Raw genomic sequence first — 22713 nt, forward strand, 5'->3', positions numbered from 1 at the left:
GGTCTCCGCGCGCCCCCGGCCAGGCCTTGGCCCGCGCGCCCCCAGCCCCGCCCCGCGCCGCACAGCCCCGCCCCCCCAGCCCAGGTGAGGAGACCAGCTGCGGTCTCGGACCGACCCTGAGCCCGAGCCCGAGCCCAAGCCCGGAGCCTGGAACCCAAGCCTGGAGAGGGCGGGGAGGGACAAGACTGGAGGTTCGAAGGGGCCCGCGGCGGGCGGAGCGTCCGGAGGGAATGGGGGGTGTGAGGGAAGGGGGGGGTCTTGGGGGATGGGAGCTGGGAAAATGAGGGTGGGGGCTCTGGGGGTGGAAGAAGGATTAGAGCGTGGAATCTGAGGGGCGTAGGGGGTCAGGGATGAGGATGGGGGCTGCGAAGGGGATTGTGAGGGCTAGGGGCATGGGGGATGGGCTGTCAGGAAGGATTAGAGGATGGGGGCTTTATAAGGAAGGGGGGGTCTTAGGCTGGGGGCTCTGAGGGGATGGAGAGGTCTGGGGGATGGGGGATGGGGCTGTCAGGAAGGATTAGAGGAGGGGGCTTTATGAAGAAGGGGGGTCTTAGGCTCGGGGCTTTGAGGGGATGGAGAGGTCTGGGGGATGGGGCTGTCAGGAAGGATTAGAAGAGGGGGCTTTATGAAGAAGGGGGGTCTTAGGCTCGGGGCTCTGAGGGGATGGAGAGGTTTGGGGGATGGCGCCTCCAGGAAGGAGTGGGGGATGGGGGCTTTATGAGGAAGGGGTCTTGGTCTGGGGGTTCTGAAGAGAATGGAGAGGTCTGAGGGATGGGGGATGGGGCTGTCAGGAAGAATTAGAGGAGGGGGCTTTATGAAGAAGGGGTCTTGGGCTGGGGATTCTGAAGAGGATGGAGAGGTCTGGGGGATGGGGTGAGGACTGGGGTTGGGGGCTGTTAGGAAGGATTAGGAAGTGGGAATTGCCAGAGAAGACAGGACGGATGAGCTGACAGGATGGGGGCTTTTGGGGAAGACTTGAAAATGGGGGTCAGAAGAGAGTGGGCTGTGTCAGGACTTGGAGGACAGCGGTTCTGAGAACAGGGACCTCTGAGGAAGGACGGTGGCCTGAGGATTCCAAAGTGGGGGGGGGGGACTTAGAGAGGACAGCATGGGCTTTTGGAAGTGAGGGAGCTCAGCCCCGTGCCTAGCACATAGTAGGCGCCTTATGAATGATTGATCAATTGTGTAGGAGGATGGGGTTCTGAGAAATGATGGAGGTTGGGGCTTCTGAATGAAGATTGAGAAATCGGGGGTTCTGATGGGGTGGGGGTTCTCAGGGAGGGCTGGAGGGGTCGGGGAAGCTGTAGGATCGTGAGGCTGGGGTGTGGGGGGGATGGGGCCCTTGGGGAGGCTGGTTGGCTCAGGGAGGATTGAAGAGACAGGACTCAGAATGAGGATGAAGAGTGCTGAGGGAAAATTGGGGAAAAGTGGGGGGGGACTAACAGTATTCCAGAGCAAAGGGAACTGGGCCCCTGAGAGGAGGCTCTGGGTCAAGCATTTGAATCATGAGTATCTGATTCTGCCTGAAGAGTATGTGGTGCTGCCAGCTTGGAGGAGGCCTGTGCTCCTGGGAAGAGGGGAGGAGAACTGTCCAGCAGGCGTGGGAGTGGGAAGATCTGTCTAGCCAGCTCTGGGCTACTCAGCTGAGACAGCCGCTGTCTTCTTGTCTTCTTCATCTTTGGGTGTAACTGAGTGTTTTCTGGAGAGAACCAGAACTCACCGAACTGTTTTCTCTCCCTATGACCAGTGTCCCTCAGTGCGTCTTTTGATTGCTATCTTCTTTCCCTACCAGCCTCCCCTGCCCACTTCCTTTCCCTAGTCTCCCCTCGTCTTCAGGCTCCCCCCCTTCTCCCCACCGCTCCCCTACACGCTGGACCAGGCTCGGCCGATTCGATTGCAAGGTCACTGCATGGGGGAGGAGGGCCTCCTATCTTGCTCGCGTCAGCAGAGATGTCACATCTCCCACGAGTCCCTGTGGTTTTTACTGTGAGATACAACCCTGGCAAGGCGGCATGCCCATTGAGGGCTGATGCCATATAACTCAGTGACTCTAAATGTGTATCTAAGCAGCTTCTTTGATGATTCAGGACCTCTAGTGTCATGAGTGTCTCTAGAGTCTCTGATCTTTCTGAAGGGGATGGAAGCAGGAACCAGGGGCTTTTGAGATTAGTAGATGTGGTTGAAGCCCGGCAGACTCTGAGTGTGAAGTTTGTAACAAAGAAATTTTGTGGGTCAGAGGCTTTGCTCACGGGCTTGGACTCTCGGGGGAGCAGTCCTAGCAAAGACCTGCCTGTCTCTCTTACCCATTTTAACCAAAGCTAGTGACTGCTAGTAGACTTTGAGTTGTGAGATGGCCCCAAGGCCCTCATATTAGTTTAGGCCACAAAGAGGTACTTCCAGAGTAGTTGTTATTGCTTTTCTTTAATGTCAGGAGATTAAGGGTTAGCCATGATAGAGATCTAACTGCTATGAAATGCCTCCCCACAAGAAGGAGGGATCCACCGAAGACGGGCCTGTCGCCCAGTGAAGAAGAAGCTACGAGCAAGATGTCTGAGAGTTCCCCAAGGGGTGGCTTGCTGAGCAAGACTCCGAGTAAACAGACTTCATAGCTCAGCCTTGAGCTCTGGTCCTGCAGATTCGCTTGTGTTCCACAGTGACCATTTTACCCACCTCTTTCTCCCAAGGCATTTTTCAGCCTTTATAATTTTTCAAAGAAGGGATTTTTTTTTTACCACCTGTCCCAGCCTGATCCTTTCCTTCCTTCTCTGTGCCCCTCCCCAGTTGGGCTTGCTGATATGAGTTCAGTTCTGTAGTGTTACCCTACCCTCTGCAGTATGCTGGTGCCTGTATAAGAGGAGAGGGGACAAAGGGGCTGACTGAATCGATAGCCAGGTTGCTGATGGCCCCCGGGAGGCATATGGAGCAGTCAGGGCCTTGGTTTTCATTGTGCAGTAGAGAGGAATTGATGACAAGATCCAGACTGGGGGAATGTGGATACTGAAGGCAGGTGGGCCAAGGAACAGGCTAGTTCTGAGTGCTGTAATAATAAGAGAGAAGCTCCTAGGTCCAGGGAGGATGCATGATCATGGGCTCTGGACCATTCCAGCTTAGCTCGTGCCATTTGGTCACCAAGGAGGGGAGGGGCTTTGACTGTGCTATAAATAGTGCTGGGAGCTAGAGTTGCTATGGAGACAGAACTGAATCCTATTACCTGTAGGTCCTACTATCCTGTGTTTATTGGGGGGTTAGAAGAATGTCAGAAGAAGCCTGTGGGTTGGGTGTAAGAGGAAGATAGACTAAATCATGTATATTATTTTCTAGGGGAGAACTGAATGTTGATTCTACTACGAAGGCCCTAAGCATTTAGTAAGTTTACATGTCTATCAGTCTGTGTGCATGTGTAAGCAGTGGTCAGGTGTGTGTGTGTGTGTAATAAGTGGGGCTCTCACCCGTATGTGTATTGAATAAGGTCATGTGTGTTTCGTGTGGGCACATGCAGAACCCTGGCACATTGTAAACCAGCCCTGGGAGGGGTTGTGGAGAGAGATGAGGGAGTTGGTTGGCATTACTCTCATTTAAGATTTCTCAAGCCTTTCCTAACTTTGGACACATGGCTTAGTAATTCACAGAGCCTCCCTTCCCCTCTCCACTTCCTACTTCCAGGGGGTAGCAAATACACTGCTAAGTATTCCTGCTTTCATTTCCTAATGTTGTAGCATAAAGTAGAGGGGAAAGATCCCATGATCTCCTTTGCTCTCTGCTGTGCTTGACTTCAATATTGGGTTCCCTGTAGAAAATTCAGCACCAAGGGCAGAACTCTTGACTGTGGCTCCTTGGCCCTGGAGCAGGGGAGAGGGGCAAAGGGAGCATAGAGATTTTGATTTTTAAGCTCTTATGTTGTAACACTACTTATGTTGTAATGGCTACTGCTGCTAGCCCACTTGAATTAGGTGTACAGTTTTTATAATAGTCTGAATCAAGATGAATTCAGAATAGTGGGGAAAGGAGGTGGTTTGGTTTGATCAAGGGGATCAATGATTAGGCAGGCTTGAAGGTCTAGTTTGATGCAGAAACCCATTGAAATGGACCTAAAGTCCCAGGGCTGCCTTGAAAGTGACCTTATTTTTCTTAATCAGGAAGACAGAGGATCAGACCGGACCTGCCATGAAACAAATTGCTCCACCCCACCTCCAGGTGGGGCCAAAAATAAACTGGGGGGGGGGGAATGTATAATTTATCTTTCTGCATTACCTTTGACTCATTCTCAGCTCACAAGCCAAAATGGAGTGCTAGGTTGAAAGTGTTCTTTTCGCTATCCCTGATTCTGCTGACTTAGAGGACATGATGACTTGTTCTCTGATGCCCCTATCTAAGGACGATGGAGTTGGGGAGGGTTAATCACCCCAGTACAGCAGTGGAGCTTTTTAGTATTTTTCTTTAGATTGCCATCATCAGCTATTTCCAAAATTTTCTCTGATTCCCAGTCAGATGCACTGAAGTTTCTCTGAGATGAGCAGGTGATTTGGAATCATGGTCCAGAAGAAGAAGATTTGCCCTCGGTTACTCGACTACCTCGTGATCATTGGGGCCAGGTAACGTTGCAGGTGTTGGTTATCTAGACTTGGAACTCCCCTCACCCCTTTCTCCTCCTTCTGTTAAAGTGGTTGAAGTTTTTACATTGCTGTCACTTCCCTATGACCCTCCCCCCATTCTCCCCTCACACCCTGATCTGACAAGAAAGCTCCCTTAGAACAAAGAAATACAGTTAAGCCAATCAAGTCAGTACATTGCCTGTGTCCATTCCCTCTGGGCAAGCTCAAAGGCCTCGTATTTTCTCCATTCCTGCTGGCGATGAGTTGCATCTCAGTTTTTCTGTGCTTTTTCACCATGGTAAGGAAATTGAGGCAGATAAGTAAAGAACTGATGTACATAGAAACAGATCCTAGCACAGGGGATCTTAACTTGACATAAAGAACTTGTGAACTTGTTTTTATAGCATTTTGATAATTATGTTTCAGTATAATTGGTTTTCCTTATAATCCTCTGTATTTCACTGTATGCATTTAAAAACCTTATTCTAAGAAGTGGTCCATGGGCTTCACCAGACTACCAGAGAGGTCATGACACAAAAAAGGTGAAGAAGCGGCTTCCTGGTTCAGGGAAAGTCACTCTGTTTTTTTTTCATCTTTTCATTTCCTTATCCTGCAAGAGGAAAATGATAATTTGTGCTCCGTCTGTATCTCTAAAGGATCTTTTTGTAATTTGTGAGAAAGCAAGGCAGTCTTGCACCATGAGCTTCTCAAGCACAACTGTGTTAGCTTCCTACCTTTTCTGTAGGGTTCAGTGTCTCTGGTAGGGATAGGGTCTGATAAAGGTGGATCCCCTCTTTAGCCATCCATTATCTGGGGCCATGCAGCACCCAAGATTTTCTAGGACTGTGGGTCTAAAATAGAAGCATGAGTTGATTTATTGATGAGTAACAACAGGACTGGTAGCTGGCATTTCTACAGCTCTTTAAGGCTCACTGAGTGCTTTACAGATGGGCTTTCCTTTGATCCTTATAACAATCCTGTGAGATAGGTGCTCCAAGTGTTATGGTCACAGTTTTCCAGATGAGTAAACTGAGAGAGGCTCAGTGACAGGCCCATCTAGGAAGCATAGGAGGTGGGATTTAAACCCACATCTTCATGACTCTGAGCCTGACACCAGACCCACTAGGCCATGCTGCCTCTGCTGCTGTGTGGTGACTGAAAGTGGGCAGGCCCTTTGTCCCTGTGTCCCTGAAGAGTGACTGGGCTGGTTTTGTGTCTCTCAGGCAACCTAGCAGTGACAGTGTGGCCCAGACCCCAGAGTTGCTCCGGCGCTACCCCTTGGAGGACTACCCTGAATTCCCCCTCCCTCCAGATGTAGTGTTCTTCTGCCAGCCCGAGGGATGTCTGAGCGTGCGGCAACGGCGCATGAGTCTGCGGGATGACACCTCCTTTGTCTTCACTCTCACTGACAAAGACACTGGGGTTACTCGCTATGGCATCTGTGTCAACTTCTACCGCTCCTTCCAGAAGCGGATGCCCAAAGAAAAGGTGGATGGCGGTGCAGGGCACCGTGCAAAGGAAGCTGCCAAGGCCACTCCCGCTCCAGAGGAGACAAGTGCAGAGAAGTCAGAGAGTGGCCCTTCCTTGCAACCCCCCAGTGCTGACTCAACCCCTGACGGGAACCAGTCTCCCCGGGGCAAGCGCCGGGCTAAGGGGGGGAGCCGCTCCCGCAACAGCACCCTGACGTCGCTGTGCGTGCTCAGCCATTACCCTTTCTTCACGACCTTCCGAGAGTGTCTATATACCCTCAAACGTTTGGTGGATTGTTGCAGTGAGCGACTACTCGGCAAGAAACTGGCCATCCCCCGAGGGGTACAGAGGTACAGGGGTGCCATTGACCTGACCATCTAGTCTAAAGAGACACAGAGAGGATGTGGTTGGGGCTTTACCATAGCTGATGACCAAAGGGTGTGAGGGACTGGCATTCACTCTTTTTAAAGGCCCTAAATCCCCTTTGATCTGGTTGAGTCTGGGGTTAAAGGCAAGTCCAGGTAAATCTAGCCCCCTATGTATGGGGCTCCTTGTTAAGCAGAAAGGTTTTAGAGAATTGGGCTCTCTACAGCATTCCCGTTTGGAAGAGAGACAATGAATTTTATGTTCATGGTTGGCGGTAGAGCAGACCCTACCTACCCTGTTTTGTCATTCCTTCTTAACCACTTCTTCCTGTGGTCAGATCATGATTAAGTCCATTGTGAGGCTATTCTTACCATTTCTTCCATACTAGTTACAGATCTTCTCTCCTTTGGATGCTTTGGGTTGCAATGGAATAGTTAGTTAATCACTATTTATTAAGCACCTACTAAGCCAGGCTAAACATTGAGGATACAAAGGAAGGTAAAAGACAGTCCTTGTTCTCCAGGAACCCTGATGGTTAGGTGTCTTTTTTCTGCTGGTTATGTTTCAGGGACACCATGTGGCGTATTTTCACGGGTTCACTCTTGGTAGAGGAGAAATCCAGTGCCCTTCTGCATGACCTTCGTGAGATCGAAGCCTGGATCTATCGATTATTGCACTCTCCAGTGCCTATATCTGGCCAGAAGCGAGTGGACATTGAAGTTCTACCCCAGGAGCTACAGCCTGCTCTGACTTTTGCCCTGCCTGACCCGTCTCGATTCTCTCTGGTAGATTTCCCATTGCATCTGCCCTTGGAACTTCTGGGTGTAGATGCCTGTCTGCAGGTGTTATCTTGCATCCTGCTGGAGCACAAGGTAAGAGGGCCATTCTTCTGGGGGAGAGGGGCTCTGAGAGAGAAAAGGAGAAAGAGACAGACAGACTAAGGCCCCTGACATTCTCAAGGATAGCTCTAAGAACTTATTACTTAGGTGATTTGCCATAAACTATATTGACCTAATTGTCTAGAGAGAAAGATCATCAAACCTCTTTTAAGGAGGAGCTCTAGGACTGGAAGAAAAGGAATGAGGCTATTAAGGCAAAGGAGTGTGTTGGAAAAGAATTACTGAGGTCTCAGGGAAAGAGTGAGGAAAACTTTCTGGGCGTTGGGAGGGTAATTTGGACATGGTGAAGAGAAAATAGAATTTGGGGGTTGGTGGCAGGTATCTTGTCGATCTTATGCTGAGGCATGGTCACTCTTGGTTGGCTTTGTGTCAGGTGGTGTTGCAGTCCCGAGACTACAATGCACTCTCCATGTCGGTGATGGCATTCGTGGCAATGATCTACCCCCTAGAGTACATGTTTCCTGTGATCCCCTTGCTTCCTACTTGCATGGCGTCTGCAGAGCAGGTGAGTCTTGTGGTTTTTGGCTCTTTCACTTCTATTGTCTCATCCTCATGCCTGGCTCTAAGGGAGGAAGGCTCAAAGGACAGGGAGGTTGTGGAGGCAGTATTACCTTCTCTGATAAAATTCTGTCTTGGTGTATGGGATCGACTGGGTTGGAGTGTGCTCTGTGCTCTGTGCCTCATTCTGTGTTCCGTCCACAGCTGCTTTTGGCCCCGACCCCTTACATCATTGGGGTCCCTGCCAGCTTCTTCCTCTACAAACTGGACTTCAAGATGCCAGATGATGTTTGGCTGGTGGATCTGGACAGCAATAGGGTGAGACACCTGGCAGGGGATGGTGGGATTGTCTGCAGTGGAGCCCTACTTTTTGTCTTCAGCCTGTGCCTGGGCTAGTCTTTGTGATCACTGCTGTAGTTGAACAAAGAAAAAAAGTATTGCTCCTACTTTATTAACTAACAGGAGAGTAGTACAAATGGAAGGCCCATAGCCTTGTCCTAAAGGGTGATTGCATCATCCAATTTTCCCCCTCATCCTTTGAGAGCTGCCAGGTGGTGGTGACTGCTAGGGAGTCCAAATATAGTCCTAAATTATAGGATTTAAAGTTGGGCATCCAACCTCCTAATTATATAGATGAGGAGATGGGCCTGGAGAGTGGAAGAGGCTTTTCTAACATCACATAGGTAGATATAGGTAATTTTCTCATGGCTTACCTTGGGGACTGGGACCAATAGACATCTGTGTCACCTTTTGGTAAAGACTGTGGAAAGAAGCTTCTGCATCAATACTCTGTAGCCTCAGTGGGTTCTCATTCTCTCTGGTGGCCTCAGTTTAGGCATCCAGGCCTGTGTACAGTTTAGTTTCACAGACATTTATCCAGGATCTTTTTTGTGTAGAGCTAGGTTCTTATTAGTATGAATAATGAATTTCCCAAAGTGGTTGCATGTGTTTGAATTCTCACTACTCATAGTTACAGTTATGTAAAATATGATACTTGGTTCTAACCCAATGGAAATATGCTGTACAAATTCAAATAATGGGACCACTTAAGGGGAACTGACTCTTTGCACTAAGCATGACTTAACCGTGTAACATCGTGCTCGGCTCTAGGGGAGATAAAAAAGTTTAGACAAAATACAGTCTACCCCCATGGATCTTATAGTCTAGCCACATATACAGATAACTGTGATATTTCAGAATATATAAGCAGGCTATAGAGGTGAAAAACAAGGGGATAAATGGTCGCTACAGAGTGTGGGTATCAGGGAAGGTTTCATGGAAGAGGTATCTTTGAGTCAGGGTTTAAAGAATGGGTAGTAGGAATTCAACAGCTGAAGAGAAGTGATACCAGCCAATATTTATAGAATGTTTTACAAAGCATTTTGGCTTTCGTCTGTTACCTTATACCTCTTTAAATCACCCTGCTGAAGTAGGTATCATTCTCTCCATGTTCCAGATGAGGAAACAGACTCAGAGGTGAAGTGGCCTGCCCATGGTCACCCGCCTAGTCACTGCCAGTATAATAAGGATTTGAACTCAGGTGTTTTGGTCCCGGATGTCAGACTCTGTCTGCTAGTTGATCTTTTGGTGAGGTGCTTCTAAAGGAAGCTTCTGACACATCCTAAAACGGTCACTGTGCTCTGCCTGCCATAGGTGATTGCCCCAACCAATGCAGAGGTGTTGCCCATCCTGCCAGAACCTGAATCCTTAGAACTGAAAAAGCACTTGAAGCAGGTAAGTGGAGGAAAGGGAAGGGGCAGCTTGGAGTGTTCCAGGGCCTGCTGGGGGCGGAGGCAGCTCAGGGTGCTCCAGTGTGGGCCTGGTGGGGGCGGAGGGCTGAACTGATCTCTAGGGAACAACCTCCCACCTTATTGCAGGAAGTCAGGATCGTCTGAAATACAGCTTCTCTTAGCTTCCTGTGCATATCCTGCCCCTGTCTAACATGCTCCTTATCCCTTACAAGCAATCTGTCGGTCCTTGTTTCTGTGCTGTTTGCATGGCCTTGGAATTATTGCCGACTCAAGGAATGTGTATGTCCAGAATTTGACTCAGTATTCTTCATGGGGTCTTTTCTTATATTTTCCTCTTAAAGCCCAGGTCTCTGTAGTCTCTTTCCTTCAGAAATTCCTTTCCTGGTTTGGTCCCTTCCATCCATTTTTCATTGGTTTCTGTTCCTCCTCCCACACGCTGCATGCAGTACTTGAAGGTAACATGTGTGAATCCCTCGTCTTGGGCTTTGTTGTGCTTTTCCTCAGAGGCCGTCCCCTGGAGGCTGTGCTTCTCACTCAGCACTTCATAACTCCCCTCCCTTCCCTTCCTCTCTGTTGTGTTACTGAGGCATTCGGTGGTAGCTCTTAGTGACAACAGTGTCATTTTAAATGGGTCACCCTGTATCCTCCATCGCTTTCCCCTGTTTCCCTGTTGGTGACGTTATATGATCTGCCCTTTGCTGCAGGGGCCGGTGAAGGTGAGTGCAAGTCATTTGCTGTAGTTTTCTCCTGATATTTCTTCACCACTGGTGACTTTTTAGCAGGCATCACTAGGAAAAAATGAAGGAAGGAATAGGAAGATAAGTATATTCAAATGTTGATGGAAGCCAGGACTAGACTTATCCCTTTGGGACTCGTTGGTCTTGAGTCTGGGAGATTTCAGTTTTGGTGATTATAGATGACTTGGTTAAGAATCCCTGTGCCCTTAGGAAGAGGTGTCTGTATGACTGGAATTATCTTCCACACGCTCAGGCATTTTGATCCATTTTTCAGGACAGAGATTTTTGGGATAGTTGGGTCATGGATGTATGATCTATAGTTTGTGAGGACAGTTCCTCTCCACAAGTCTCCACTAGCCCAGGCTTGAGTGAAAGGCAGAGGCTCTGACACTGAGGAGGCCCTTTCCAAGGAGACAACTGCTTATTTCCCTCGATTCTGTCCTTCATAAAATGCCTCTTATTCCACAGGCACTGGCCAGCATGAGTCTGAACACCCAGCCTATCCTCAACCTGGAGAAGTTCCATGAGGGCCAGGAGATCCCACTACTCTTGGGAAGGCCATCCAGTGATTTGCAGTCCACACCTTCCACTGAATTCAATCCCCTCATCTACGGCAATGATGTGGATTCAGTGGATGTGGCTACCAGGTGAGATCAAGCATGCCTGTAGCATAGGGACTTGTCTATAGATGGGGAAGTCTGCCAGATGTACCCACTTGGGGACAACATTGTGCTGATTCCATCAAGTGCTGGAAGCTACACAAGCAAGTTTGGCCTAAGGGCTTACCCAGTAAAAACCAAGGGCGTAAAGGATGGCTTTTATCCCAGGGGTGGGGAACCTGTGGTCTTGAGGCCGCATGTAGCCTTCTAGGTCCTCAAGTGCAGCCCTTTGATTGAATCCAAACGTCACAGAACAAATCCCCTTCATATAAAGATTTGTTCTGGAAACTTGGACTCGCTCAAAAGGCTGCACCCAAGGACCTAGAAGGCCACATGTGGTCTTGAGGCCAAAGGTTCACGAAATGCTACAGTTTTTAAAGAATGAAAAAAATTACCTGGAGGACAATAGAGAGGAATATGATAGGAAAGAGAAGGCTCTAACACATTACAAACAAGTAATTACAAAGGTGAAAGGAAATAAAGGATTCATTCAAAGAAATGTGTGAGCAGAAAAGACAGTGGGTTGGTCACCTGGTGATGTAAGAGGTAACGGATAGACTTTGTGTTTCATTGGATCCTTGGGTTATTAAGAAAAATTGAGGAAGGCCCCAGCACATTGAGTGGAACCTGTGCCACACCTACAAGAAGGTGTGGACAAGAATGACCCACGATGGGCTACGATATGCAAGCAATGCCTGTATCAGTGATGTCACAGACACTTTTGAATATCTCACTGAAACTCGAATTAAAGATAATGTGAAGAATAGAAATGAAGAGACCACTTAGAGGCCTTTCCAGTATTCCAGGCACAAGACGAGGCCAGGAGATCCTGAACTTGAACTAGAGTGGTGGCCCAGTCTGAATGGAAAAGAGACAGACGTTGCATTTTTAGGTAGATTCAACAGGAATTCGTTGCTAACTGATTCTTCCCTTTTTTTCATTCCTGAATCCAAAGAAGATTCTGAGATTTCAAACCAGCGACTTGAAGAACGTCAACATTCATCAACGAAAGTAGGGATGTTTGGAGAAGCGCAGGTTTAGGAAGAAAGAAGAATTTCATTTTTTAAATGTGGAATTGAGTTGAATTGAAGGAGCTGGTGCAAATATCTCAGTAATGTGCAGCATATAGGATGTTGGATTGCAGTTAAGGGGACAACTAACTCTCTCTCTCTCTCTCTGTGTATATGTGTGTGTATATACACATATATGTTTGGGAGTCATCAGCATGGTGGTAACTAATTGAAGCTATGAATGTGGAGTGTGGAACCCAAGGTCAAGAGTGTAGAGGACAGATCCTTAGAGAATGCCTTGTTTAAGGAACAGGAGATAGACGATTAACCAGCAAAGGCAACCGAGGAGAAGACAGACAGGTAGGAGGAAGATGAGAGGAGGGCATTGTCTCCCGAGCCATGGGAGAGGAGAGTATGTGAAAAAGAGTGTTGAAAGCTACAGAAAGGCAAGGAGGATGAAGACTAAGAAAAGGCCATCGGAGCTAGCAATCTAGAAACGATTGGAAACCTTCAAGAGAGCAGCACCTGTAGAATGGTGATGGTGGAAGTTCGATTTCAAGAAACTGAAGAGTGAGTGGATGGTGAGGAGGTGCAGGCAGTGAGTACAGAGACTGTTAGTGTGAAAAGGAAGAGATACAGGAGAACATCTTGAGAGGATGATAGAGTCAAAAGGTGTTTTTTTAAAGGATGGTATAAACCTGAACCTTTGTTGGGGTGTGACAGTCATGGTTCATTCCCCTTCACCACTGGCTGCAGCTAAATGGTAGCCTTAGGGAATTGTCCGCAACCTTGGAGTCTGAGGGACGTTGGATGAATCGGATAACTCCACCATCATCTTTCTCTTCAGGGTGGCCATGGTGAGATTCTTCAACTCCCCCAATGTGCTTCAGGGTTTCCAGATGCACACGCGCACCCTGCGTCTCTTCCCCCGTCCTGTGGTAGCCTTCCAAGCTGGCTCTTTTCTGGCCTCACGTCCCCGACAGACCCCCTTTGCTGAGAAACTGGCCAGGACTCAAGCCGTGGAATACTTTGGTGAATGGATCCTCAACCCCACCAACTATGCTTTCCAGCGAATCCACAATAGTGAGTACAGCCACCCTTTCATTTTTGCACCGTTACCTTTTTCTTTGTCTTTCCTCTTCCTTTCTTTTACCCTATTTGTGCCCCTGCCTTGTTCCTTACTGTTTGCTACTTTCCTCTCTTGTCCTGTCTGCTGCTGACTCCCTCTAATCATATCTCCTTTCTGGGCAGACATGTTTGATCCAGCCTTGATTGGTGACAAGCCAAAGTGGTATGCACACCAGCTGCAGCCAATCTATTACCGTGTCTATGACAGTAACTCCCAGCTGGCTGAGGCGCTGAGTGTGCCCCCTGAGCACGACTCTGACTCTGACCCAACTGATGACAGGTGAGCAATGCCTGATGGAAAATGAAGTCTTGTGGCCTTAGGGAGCTGACTTCTGCCCTTCACCCAGTGCTCCATGATGGTCCTTAGGACCCAGGGATGAATTTTTGTTGCTTTTTACTTTTGCTCTTTGTGTTGGTGGCCTGGCTCTGGGCCAAGAGGTCACCCTTCTTTCTTGCCTCCATCCTGAACTGTTAGTATGTCTTTTCTCTACCCTTCCCCACCTCCCCCACTAACAACTTTCTCTTGGGCTTATCACCCTTGACTTGGCAGTGGCAGTGATAGTGTGGATTATGATGACTCAAGCTCTTCCTATTCATCCCTTGGTGACTTTGTTAGTGAAATGATGAAATGCGATATCAGCGGTGACACACCCAGTAAGTGTCTTATGGGAAAGTTGGCCAGCCCTGGGCAGCGTATGGGGCATTGGGTGGGAGGACCTATGCCTTCTTACACCTGATTCTTTGCAGATGTGGATCCGCTAACCCATGCAGCCCTGGGGGATGCCAGTGAGGTGGCATTTGATGAACTGCAGGGAAACCAGGGGGATTTGGATGAGCCTGGGCCAGACAGTGAGAATTCCCAGGACAACCTCCAGCCTCGTTCCAGCTCCAGCACCACGGCCAGCAGCAGCCCCAGTACCATCATTCATGGAGCCAACCCTGTGCGTAGGGCTTTGGAAGGAAGAAAGGGGGCAGCTATTGTCTAGGATCTGGGGCCCTTCTTGTGGGAAAATGACATTTCCCAGTTCCTTCCTCAGCACTAGATTGGATTGGGTCTCACTCATCCCTCTTCACCCTGTGTAAGTGGGTACTGCAGCTTAAAGCCTGCTCCTATCAAAAGCAATTTTCCTTCTAGGCAGATATCAGTAGGTTGCTTTTAAGTCTGTGACTGAAGCCCCATTTCCACAGATCTTTGGGGAAGAAAAGTAGTTAGGGTGGGGATGTCGTAGAGACCCTTTTCCATAAGTATTTCTTATCAAAGCCCTGAAATTAGGAACCTGGGTGGGCCTGACTTGATTCCTGGTGAGGTGGGAATTCGAGAAGGCTTAGTCAGACTCCACTGACCACAACTTGTTTGCCATGGCCTGCAGGAGTCTGCTGATTTTACAGAGGTGGATGACAAGGCAGCGACAGGATTCTCCAACCCCCTCCGCACTTTGCCCCCCAGTTTTGGTAAATTAAGCCTGGATAAGCGAGAGGCAGAGAGTGGGCCCCCCTTGGAGGGATTGGGACGCAGGCGTGACTACGACAATCCATACTTCGAACCTCAGTATGGATTTCCCACTGAGGAAGACGAAGATGAAGATGAGCAGGAGGAGAGTTACACCCCACGATTTAACCAAAACCTCAATGGCAGTAGGTAAGAGTTTGGATTACTTTTTTGGGTATGCCCACTAAAGAGTTTACCAGAGGGTCCCCTTTCCAGATCCAGCCAGGGGAGGGAGCATAACCAGAAAAGCTGATTGGTCAGAAGGTTCTCCCAGTTCTGCTGATCCCCTGGCATAGGGGTTGGGGGGGTCAGTGGGAGGGGGGCTCCTTGTAGCAACGTAGCTGGGGTCTATACTTCTCCAAAGGTGAGGCACCTTGGCCTGGAGCTGACAAGTGCCACTATGCGTTTCCAAGGGCTCAAAAATTGCTGCGGCCCAGTAGCCTAAAGCTGGCAAGCGATTCAGATGCAGACTCAGACTCTCGGGCAAGTTCTCCCAACTCCACTGTCTCCAACAACAGCAGCGAGGGCTTCGGGGGCATCATGTCTTTTGCCAGTAAGTGCCATGAGCTCTGTGGGGCTTTTTCTAAATGTACATATCTTATATAGAGTTACTTAATGAATGTTGATTGAATTGAATTAAATCGAATTTCCTCATCTATCCCATCCCCTGCATCCATGGTTGGGGCACAATTGAGTTAAAAGTCATGTAGAACCTCTTCTGTGGAGTTTGAGTGGTACTCTTGGGCCATATGGAGATTTTTGTCATAGAGCATTGTCAGACTCACAGTGGTCCAGGGAATGGGGAAAGGGATGGAGCCAGTAGGGGGCAAGAAGACTGTGCCTACTATGTTTGACATACAGGCAGCCTTAGTAAATTCTTTTTCACTCATTCGTTTATTTGTTCATTTGTACCTTTGGAGTTCACTGGAAACAAGAGACCTGCATGTTTACCCATGATAGATGGTAAAGGAGATATCTCCATGTCTACAGTCATATAGCCGTAGCCGTCAGTGTGTTTTGCTAGGTTAAGGTGCCTCAGCCAAGTCGGATTGGGATTCAAACCCATTTCTTTTTCTTTTGACAATTTCATGTGATGTCTTTTGTTTTTTCCTCATATACATTTCTGAATATATTCCTCTTCCCTCTGCCTGCTCATTCTCTGCCCAGTAAGCCAGTCCTTTGTAACAAAGATTAAAAAAGAAAGGGAATAAGATATCAGCAAAACTAATCAACCCATCTACCGGGTACGACAGGATAGGCAGCATTCTGTACACACAATCTCCACTTCTGTAGTGAAGGGAAGGAGGAGCATCTTCTTAGCTTTTCTCTGAGCCAAGCTGGTTATTATGATTGTCCAGCATTCAGTTCTTTGTGTATATTGCTTTGCTGGTTCTGTTTACCTACCTCCGTGTAAATTCATATGAGTGACCCTGAGCTTCCCCGATTCTTCATCTCTGCCATTTCTTGTGGTGCAGTAATATTCTACCGCATTCATCTAGCACAATTTGTTTAGCTGTTTCGTAGTTGATGGCATCTACTTTGTTTCTAGTCCTTGGTGACTACAAAAAGTGCATGGGCCCTTTCTTTCTTTCTGTCTTTGACCTACTTGGGATATATTCCTAGAACAGGATCTCAGGGCCAGAGGGTGTAGATGTTTTAGTTGCTTTAGAAGCATTTCCAAATTACTTTCTAGAATTATTGGAGTAATTCATAGCTCTACCAATAGTGTATTAGTGTGCCTCCCTTCCTGCAGCCCCTCCAGCATTGACTCTTTACACTCTTTATCATCTTTGCCTATTTGCTGAATGTAAAGTGAAAACTTAGAGTTGTTTTGATTTTCATTTTTCCTATTATATTAGTGATTTGGGGCAGGCACTATAGAAAGGCTTATTTCCTTACCCATCATTTCATATGGTGGGTCACAGTGGGAAATTTTTATTTGGAGAACTGTTTGTTCATATTCTTCAGCAACTTCTAAATTGGGACCATGTCCAACCCTTTCTTTGCTTAGTGAAAATGTCTTTGATGAATTTGGAAGCTGTGTGAGCCTGAGTTTGGTATATGGAGAAGAGATAGTTATACATATGGGGAGTGATGTAGCTTGAGGGTTGATAATAGTTAGAAAGGAAACACAAGCGATGAGTACAGTCAGTGTGAGGTCAGTCAGACACCGGGACAGCCCTTCATCTAGAACCATTGCCATCCTAATTGCCTTTCATATATTCCAGTGGGAGGGGAGATTTAATTGGTAGTTTTATGACACCGTCTAGTTTGTTGTCATGGCACTAGAAAAGTATGACCCAAATAGAGCTTCCATTTTGCCTGCCTCTAGGCTTGTTTAGGATAGATTGAATAAAAACACTAGGGTGGACTATAGTTGGTGCAGTGGATAGAGCCCTGGGCCTGAACTCAGGAAGACTCATCTTCCTGAGTTCGAATCTGGCCTCAGACACTACTTGTGACCCTGGGCAAGTCACTGTACCTTGTTTGCCTCAGTTTTTTCCATCCAAAAAATGAGCTGGAGAAGGAAGTGGCAAACCACTCCAGTATCTTTGCCAAGAAAACTCCAAATAGGGTCATGAAGAGTTGGACATGACTAAAACGACTGAACAGTAATTAGTAAGACTAATTGAACTTCAGAGGCTGGGCTGTGTTTGAAAAAGAAAGGAAGTGGGGGCGATTCCAAAAGTGGCAATTATGGGGTGGGGAAGAGGGCGGTTTATACATTATCAACTTTGAAAGTATAATGCCAGGATCTTTGATCCTCATGACCCCTTGATCTAACCCTCTTCCTTTAGGTAGCCTCTACCGGAACCATAGCACCAGCTTCAGCCTCTCAAACCTTGCACTGCCAAGCAAAGGGGCCAGAGACAAGACAACACCCTTCCCTAGTCTCAAAGGTAATCGTAGTTAATGCGTCTGATAAATCAGGGTGCTTTAGGAATGATAGTGAGGGTCTAGGTGCTGGACGGAGTTCCATGTATCATGAGCCGTTTTGTCTGGCCGTTGTCCCCACACAGAAATTCTTGCAGCTTTCTCTGCTCATCATGGGCTACAATCTGTTGATGGTTGTCAGTGGATGTTGCTCTTAACCTCAAGGTGAGGTATTGCTAACTTACTTAGAATTGTGGCATTGTGGGAATATGGTACTTCTGCTCTTTCCAGTGGTAAATCTGTCACTGGTGTGTTCCTGCTGCCATAGGTAATACTAGCCCTCATGTGCCCAGCCCTTAGCACAGTGCCTGGCACATTGTAAGCACCAATGGTGTAGTAGACAAGAGTGTTAGATGTGGAGTCTGGAAAACCTGACTGCCTCAGACACTTACTTATGACCTTGGGCGAGTCACTTGCCCTTTCTCAGCCTCAGTTTACTTATCTGAAAAATGGTGATGCTAATAGTAGTACCTGCCTCACAAGGTTGTTGTGAGGCTTGAATGACATAACCTATCTTCGAAGTGCTCTGAAAACCTAAAGTGCTATATAAACGCTCTCATCATTATCTGGTTGGGGGATCGGCCGCTTGTTTGCCACGCCTCACTTCCAGAGCTTCAAAGGAGCTGGCTCAGAAGGGTGGAAGAGGACAGTGCAGGGCTGCCGATAAGGTCAAGAAGCCTGTTGGTCTGGCTTCCTGCCATCTCAGGGGTTGTATGAAGCCTGCTAGTCTGTTTGTTTCTGCTTGAAGTTCTGACGTTTAGTAAATTGCTGTGGTGGCTAACGAAGCCTGAGTGGGTCTATGGGATTCAATATGATCAGTGTTTTCCCTGCATATTGGCCTTGGGATACTATGATTAGGCCAGACTGAGAAGGGATTTGAACTGAACTTTTACTGCCAAAAGGCCTACCATGTTTCTTGTTGGGGGGAGAAAACAGAGGGAAAATGGGGTAAAATGGTTTGTGCAGCTAGTTGGTGTTTCTGAGACCCAGGTGATGGCATTGCAATGTGGGCAGCCATAGCGGGGGAGGAGAAGGGCTTATTCATGTTCCTGGCGTGCCATTTCACACATTTGAAGGAAACAGAGATTAATAATTCTCTCACTGCATGACCACGCTCCACCTCTCATCTGCTTCGCTTATCCCCTGCCCCCCGTCTCTCCTGCTAGGGTGTCTGTTGAGGATGAGGATCATTTGGGGGTGGGCCCTGGGCTGGGTATTTCACGCCGGTCGGCAATCTCTCTTCCTTCCAGCATGTGGCTGTGTGGTGACTGGAGCTGTCAAGCTCCCTGTGCTATTTTCCCTACCAGCTCTGGCTTTGAGCCCTTGCTCAGCTGGCTTGGGTCCCTGCCGGTGAGGCTACCAGATATGGCGGCTCCTGGAAGCGGGGCTCTGGGGCCTAGCCCAGAGTGCTCAGTGCTTGGCGTACTTCTGGCTACAGCTCCACTGAGGGGTACAGGGGTTGGAGTATTGGGGTGCACCTACTAATTGTGTTTTTATGTCCCAGTATTTGGGCTAAATACTCTAATGGAGATTGTCACTGAAGCCGGCCCCGGGAGCGGTGAAGGTGGGTTCTGCCTGCGAGCTGTGCATGACCTTCTTCTCCAGCATCTTCTGTGCCTGCCTGGGGGCCGCCCATCAAATGAGCAGCCTGCCTCACCCTCTCCCCCATGATGCCTCTCGCTTGCCCACGGCGTGCTGCTGGTGCTGGGGACATGCATGTGGAGTGGCCTTGTCTCCATTCCCACCTCCTCCATGTTCCCTTGGCTGGTTTCTGCCTATGTGTGATGCCTTGGGGCCACTGCCACCCAGCCCTCGTTAGGAGTGGGTGTGGACCCTGGCTGCTCAGGGCTGTGTGGCACCATCCACTGACCCATGGTAGTGACCCGTCTTGCTTCTGACTTCCTGGCTGTAGGAAGCCGGCGAGCCTTGGTGGATCAGAAGTCATCAGTCATCAAGCACAGCCCCACAGTGAAACGAGAATCTCCATCACCTCAGGGACGAGCCAGCAACTCCAGGTGATGAATGGTCAGGAGGCTGAGTCTGGAGAGCAGCGTTTGAAGGGCATCCATGAAAGAGGAAGGGGGGTGGGGGAGATTCAGAACCCCCAGTGCCTCCCAAAGGGGGCAGGTCCCGCTTTTTGCTCAGGTTTCTCACTCAGGTTCAGTAGGTGAGTTATGGTGATGGTTGAGTGGGCCACTAGGCAGGCGAGGCAGGCGGGGGCTGGGGGCCAGGGGCCACACCTCTAGAGTGACTTGTGTCCCCACAGTGAGAACCAGCAGTTCCTGAAAGAGGTTGTGCACAGCGTGTTGGATGGCCAAGGAGTGGGCTGGCTCAGTGTGAAGAAGGTGAGGCGGCTGCTGGAGAGCGAGCAACTCCGAGGCTTTGTCCTGAGCAAGCTGAACCGCCTGGCACCTCCCGAAGATGGCGCTCCCCAGGAGACCATCCCCGATGTGGTCAGTGAGCTGTCTGGGCTGGGCAGCAGGGGAGGGACTGGCGGGAGCATGGCGGGTTCTAGCCCCTGCCCTTGTTGTCTCAGGAGATAAGCCGCAAGGTCTACAAGGGGATGCTAGACCTCCTCAAGTGCATGGTGCTGAGCCTGGAGCAGTCTTATGCCAACGCTGGCCTCGGTGGCATGGCCAGCACCTTTGGGCTCCTGGAGATTGCCCAGACCCACTACTACAGCAAAGGTGAGGCCCACGGCTTTGGACAGTTTGCTGTTCCTTCTCAGCTCGTTCCCATTCTCTCCTGTCTGTAGCTTGTTTGTACGTCGTCATCTCAATGTCTTCTCCTTGTAAGACTGTGAGCTCCTCAAGCTAAGTGTTTATTGACTGACTGGGCCTGTGGGATTTCATTGAGACAGGAAACCCCTATGCCAGTGCAGTGTAGGTTGGCACCTTCTCTGCAGCTTAAAAAAGTCTTAGAGTTTCAGTTGCCCAGGACACTTGGGAAGTGAAGTGACTTGATGAAGGTCACTCAGCCAGGATGCTCAAAAGCAGGACTTCCTGATTCCAGGGCCAGCTCCCTAGGCACTTCACCATGCTGTCTACATTGATTTCATATGCCATGAGAAACTATTTGACTGTTTCCTGTGTTCATGAGTCTGCCTCTTCTATTTCATTCACTTCCTATCTGCCTCCCTCGCCGCTGCCCTTCATCCTACCCAATCTTTAGATCTTAATTCATTCTTCCTCCTTCTCTGGCCTGCTCACTTTGGTATTCTTTTCCTCAGAGCCAGATAAACGGAAGAGAAGTCCCACAGATAGCGTGATCACACCGGTTGGCAAGGATCCAGGCCTGACTGGGCGGGGAGATCCAAAGGCCATGGCACAGCTAAGGGTTCCCCAGTTGGGACCACGGGCACCAAGTGCAACAGGAAAGGGCCCCAAGGAGCTGGACACCAGAAGCCTGAAGGAAGAGAATTTCGTAGCTTCTATTGGTGGGTATTGCTGTGCTCAGTGCCATGGACAGGCACTAGTTTCCGAATCTTCCTTCTGTTCCCACCTTCCATCCAGAATCCTGTCCTTGTCTTTGCCATACTTTGCTTCTCAGAGAGGAAGGCTCACCTAATAATGACTCCCTGTCCCTCCCTAATACACCCTCATACCTTCTTCTGTCCCTTACTGCACCTTGACTCTGCAGGGTCTTTCTCAAGGCATGGGGAAGGGTGGCTAATGAGGCTCCATTTTGGATTCTCCGCCGCATTTCTGACTTCATTGACTCATTGGCATCTAGAGTTTCTTTTCTGTACAATAAAGAGGCCACATGGGCCCTTGAAAGCTAGGAGAGAGTTGGAAGATGTGTCCAAAGTAAAAAAGGTGGTCTGGGCCTCTATAGCCCATTTTGTTCCCTATCCTACTTATCCACTTCCAGGACACAGTGCTGACTTCCATGGGGACTGTCCAACAACCCCCATACTCCTCCTCTTTGTCTTTGGGATCTCTGTCTCAGAAATGTAGCAATCTGAGCCAGCTTTTCTGTAAATATTTCAGCCTTGGCCTTGGCTAAGAGCTCGACACTCTGCTGTTTCTCCAGCCCCGACTAGAGAAGGGGAGTGCACCTTCGCAATACAGTGGGGAGCTCTCTGTGTCCTGCCCACAAACCACTTGACCTTGATCTGCCAAGGCCCTAGCTTACTCTTACCTTGGCCCTGGGTCCCTGAACAGCACATTTCGTGCTGTCAACTACTTGTCACGACCCTTAGTAACTGCTGCTTTATCACTAGAAAGTGGTTATGGATAGAATTCAGGTCCAATCAATGCATAGCCTTGCCCTGTGGGAGCTAAGCTTGCCAACTCAGTGAGAAGCTCTTCTCAGCTGATGTTTCCTGAATTGTGAGATCAAAACTCTCTTCTCGAGCTCTACAAAAGTGTGATTCTGTGATTTCCTTACATTCCCTCTGACATTTGCCAGAAGGGAGGGGGGAGCTTAACTTCTATCAGACGTCCAGACAATCTGGAATGTTCAGCGCATGGATCAGGCTAAGCTGTTAGTCCAGCTGCCTAGCTGAGGAATGAGGACTAGCTCTGAGGCTTCTGGAGGGGGTAGTGCAGACTGTGAGTGGGAAGAGCTCTTTTGCCAGCAGCTGGGGGATTGGTCACTAGCTAAATAAATAGGCCTCCATCCGTCCCTAAGCCATCGGTGAGTTAATCATGTCTGCATTCAAGCTCTTGAAAACCTTCCATTGCTTGTTTGTTGCCCAAAGTGGCACTTTCCTCCAGCGTGAGTCTTTAAAAATTGCCTTGTTCTAAAAAGGCAATTTCATGTCCTTTCCACCCGAGACAAGGACCTGATTACCCTTGATGGGGTAGGACCAGAAGTTTGGTGCCCTCTGTTCTTCTTTAGTGTGTGGAGAGGCATTGGGACTCTCGATTTGGAATGCTGTACCCTGGCCTGGATCTCTTGGGATGGGGTGGGTTTCCATTCCGCCCGTCTGACCAGCCTCTGACTCTCTCTGTCTTTCTCTCCTGCTTGCATTGCATCTGGGGTAGAGTTGTGGAACAAGCACCAGGAAGTGAAAAAACAAAAAGCTTTGGACAAACAGAGTAAGGAACAAATGCCCCCCTCCCTGCCCCAAAGTCCCCCATACCTGCCAACTCCCTAGGCCCAGCTGGAGCAGGCTTACTGCGTCAACCCTATCCAAATTTGCTCTAGGGGATATTTGGAATAAGTGTGAGCAGGTA

The 22713-nt window shown here is 48.9% G+C and overlaps 1 protein-coding gene across 1 annotated transcript in view; it reads left to right on the top strand.

Moving 5' to 3' along the window:
* Nucleotides 1-95: 95 nt before the first annotated feature.
* The window catches only part of MADD (MAP kinase activating death domain), a 37373-nt gene continuing 14755 nt past the window's right edge, over nucleotides 96-22713 (top strand). The window contains exons 1-22 of the mRNA XM_036762209.1: nucleotides 96-191; nucleotides 3322-3366; nucleotides 4485-4592; nucleotides 5816-6412; nucleotides 6997-7300; nucleotides 7701-7832; nucleotides 8030-8143; nucleotides 9479-9559; nucleotides 10782-10960; nucleotides 12830-13065; nucleotides 13234-13390; nucleotides 13661-13764; nucleotides 13858-14051; nucleotides 14481-14749; nucleotides 15013-15152; nucleotides 17398-17499; nucleotides 19038-19097; nucleotides 19446-19548; nucleotides 19800-19986; nucleotides 20070-20220; nucleotides 20763-20969; nucleotides 22522-22575. Coding sequence (XP_036618104.1) covers nucleotides 4531-4592; nucleotides 5816-6412; nucleotides 6997-7300; nucleotides 7701-7832; nucleotides 8030-8143; nucleotides 9479-9559; nucleotides 10782-10960; nucleotides 12830-13065; nucleotides 13234-13390; nucleotides 13661-13764; nucleotides 13858-14051; nucleotides 14481-14749; nucleotides 15013-15152; nucleotides 17398-17499; nucleotides 19038-19097; nucleotides 19446-19548; nucleotides 19800-19986; nucleotides 20070-20220; nucleotides 20763-20969; nucleotides 22522-22575 — 3433 coding nt within the window. The 5' untranslated portion in view covers nucleotides 96-191; nucleotides 3322-3366; nucleotides 4485-4530. The remainder of the gene's footprint in view (nucleotides 192-3321; nucleotides 3367-4484; nucleotides 4593-5815; nucleotides 6413-6996; nucleotides 7301-7700; nucleotides 7833-8029; nucleotides 8144-9478; nucleotides 9560-10781; nucleotides 10961-12829; nucleotides 13066-13233; nucleotides 13391-13660; nucleotides 13765-13857; nucleotides 14052-14480; nucleotides 14750-15012; nucleotides 15153-17397; nucleotides 17500-19037; nucleotides 19098-19445; nucleotides 19549-19799; nucleotides 19987-20069; nucleotides 20221-20762; nucleotides 20970-22521; nucleotides 22576-22713) is intronic.

Source organism: Trichosurus vulpecula, chromosome 6 (genome assembly GCF_011100635.1).
Source record: "Trichosurus vulpecula isolate mTriVul1 chromosome 6, mTriVul1.pri, whole genome shotgun sequence".
Classification (NCBI taxonomy): Eukaryota; Metazoa; Chordata; class Mammalia; order Diprotodontia; family Phalangeridae; genus Trichosurus; species Trichosurus vulpecula.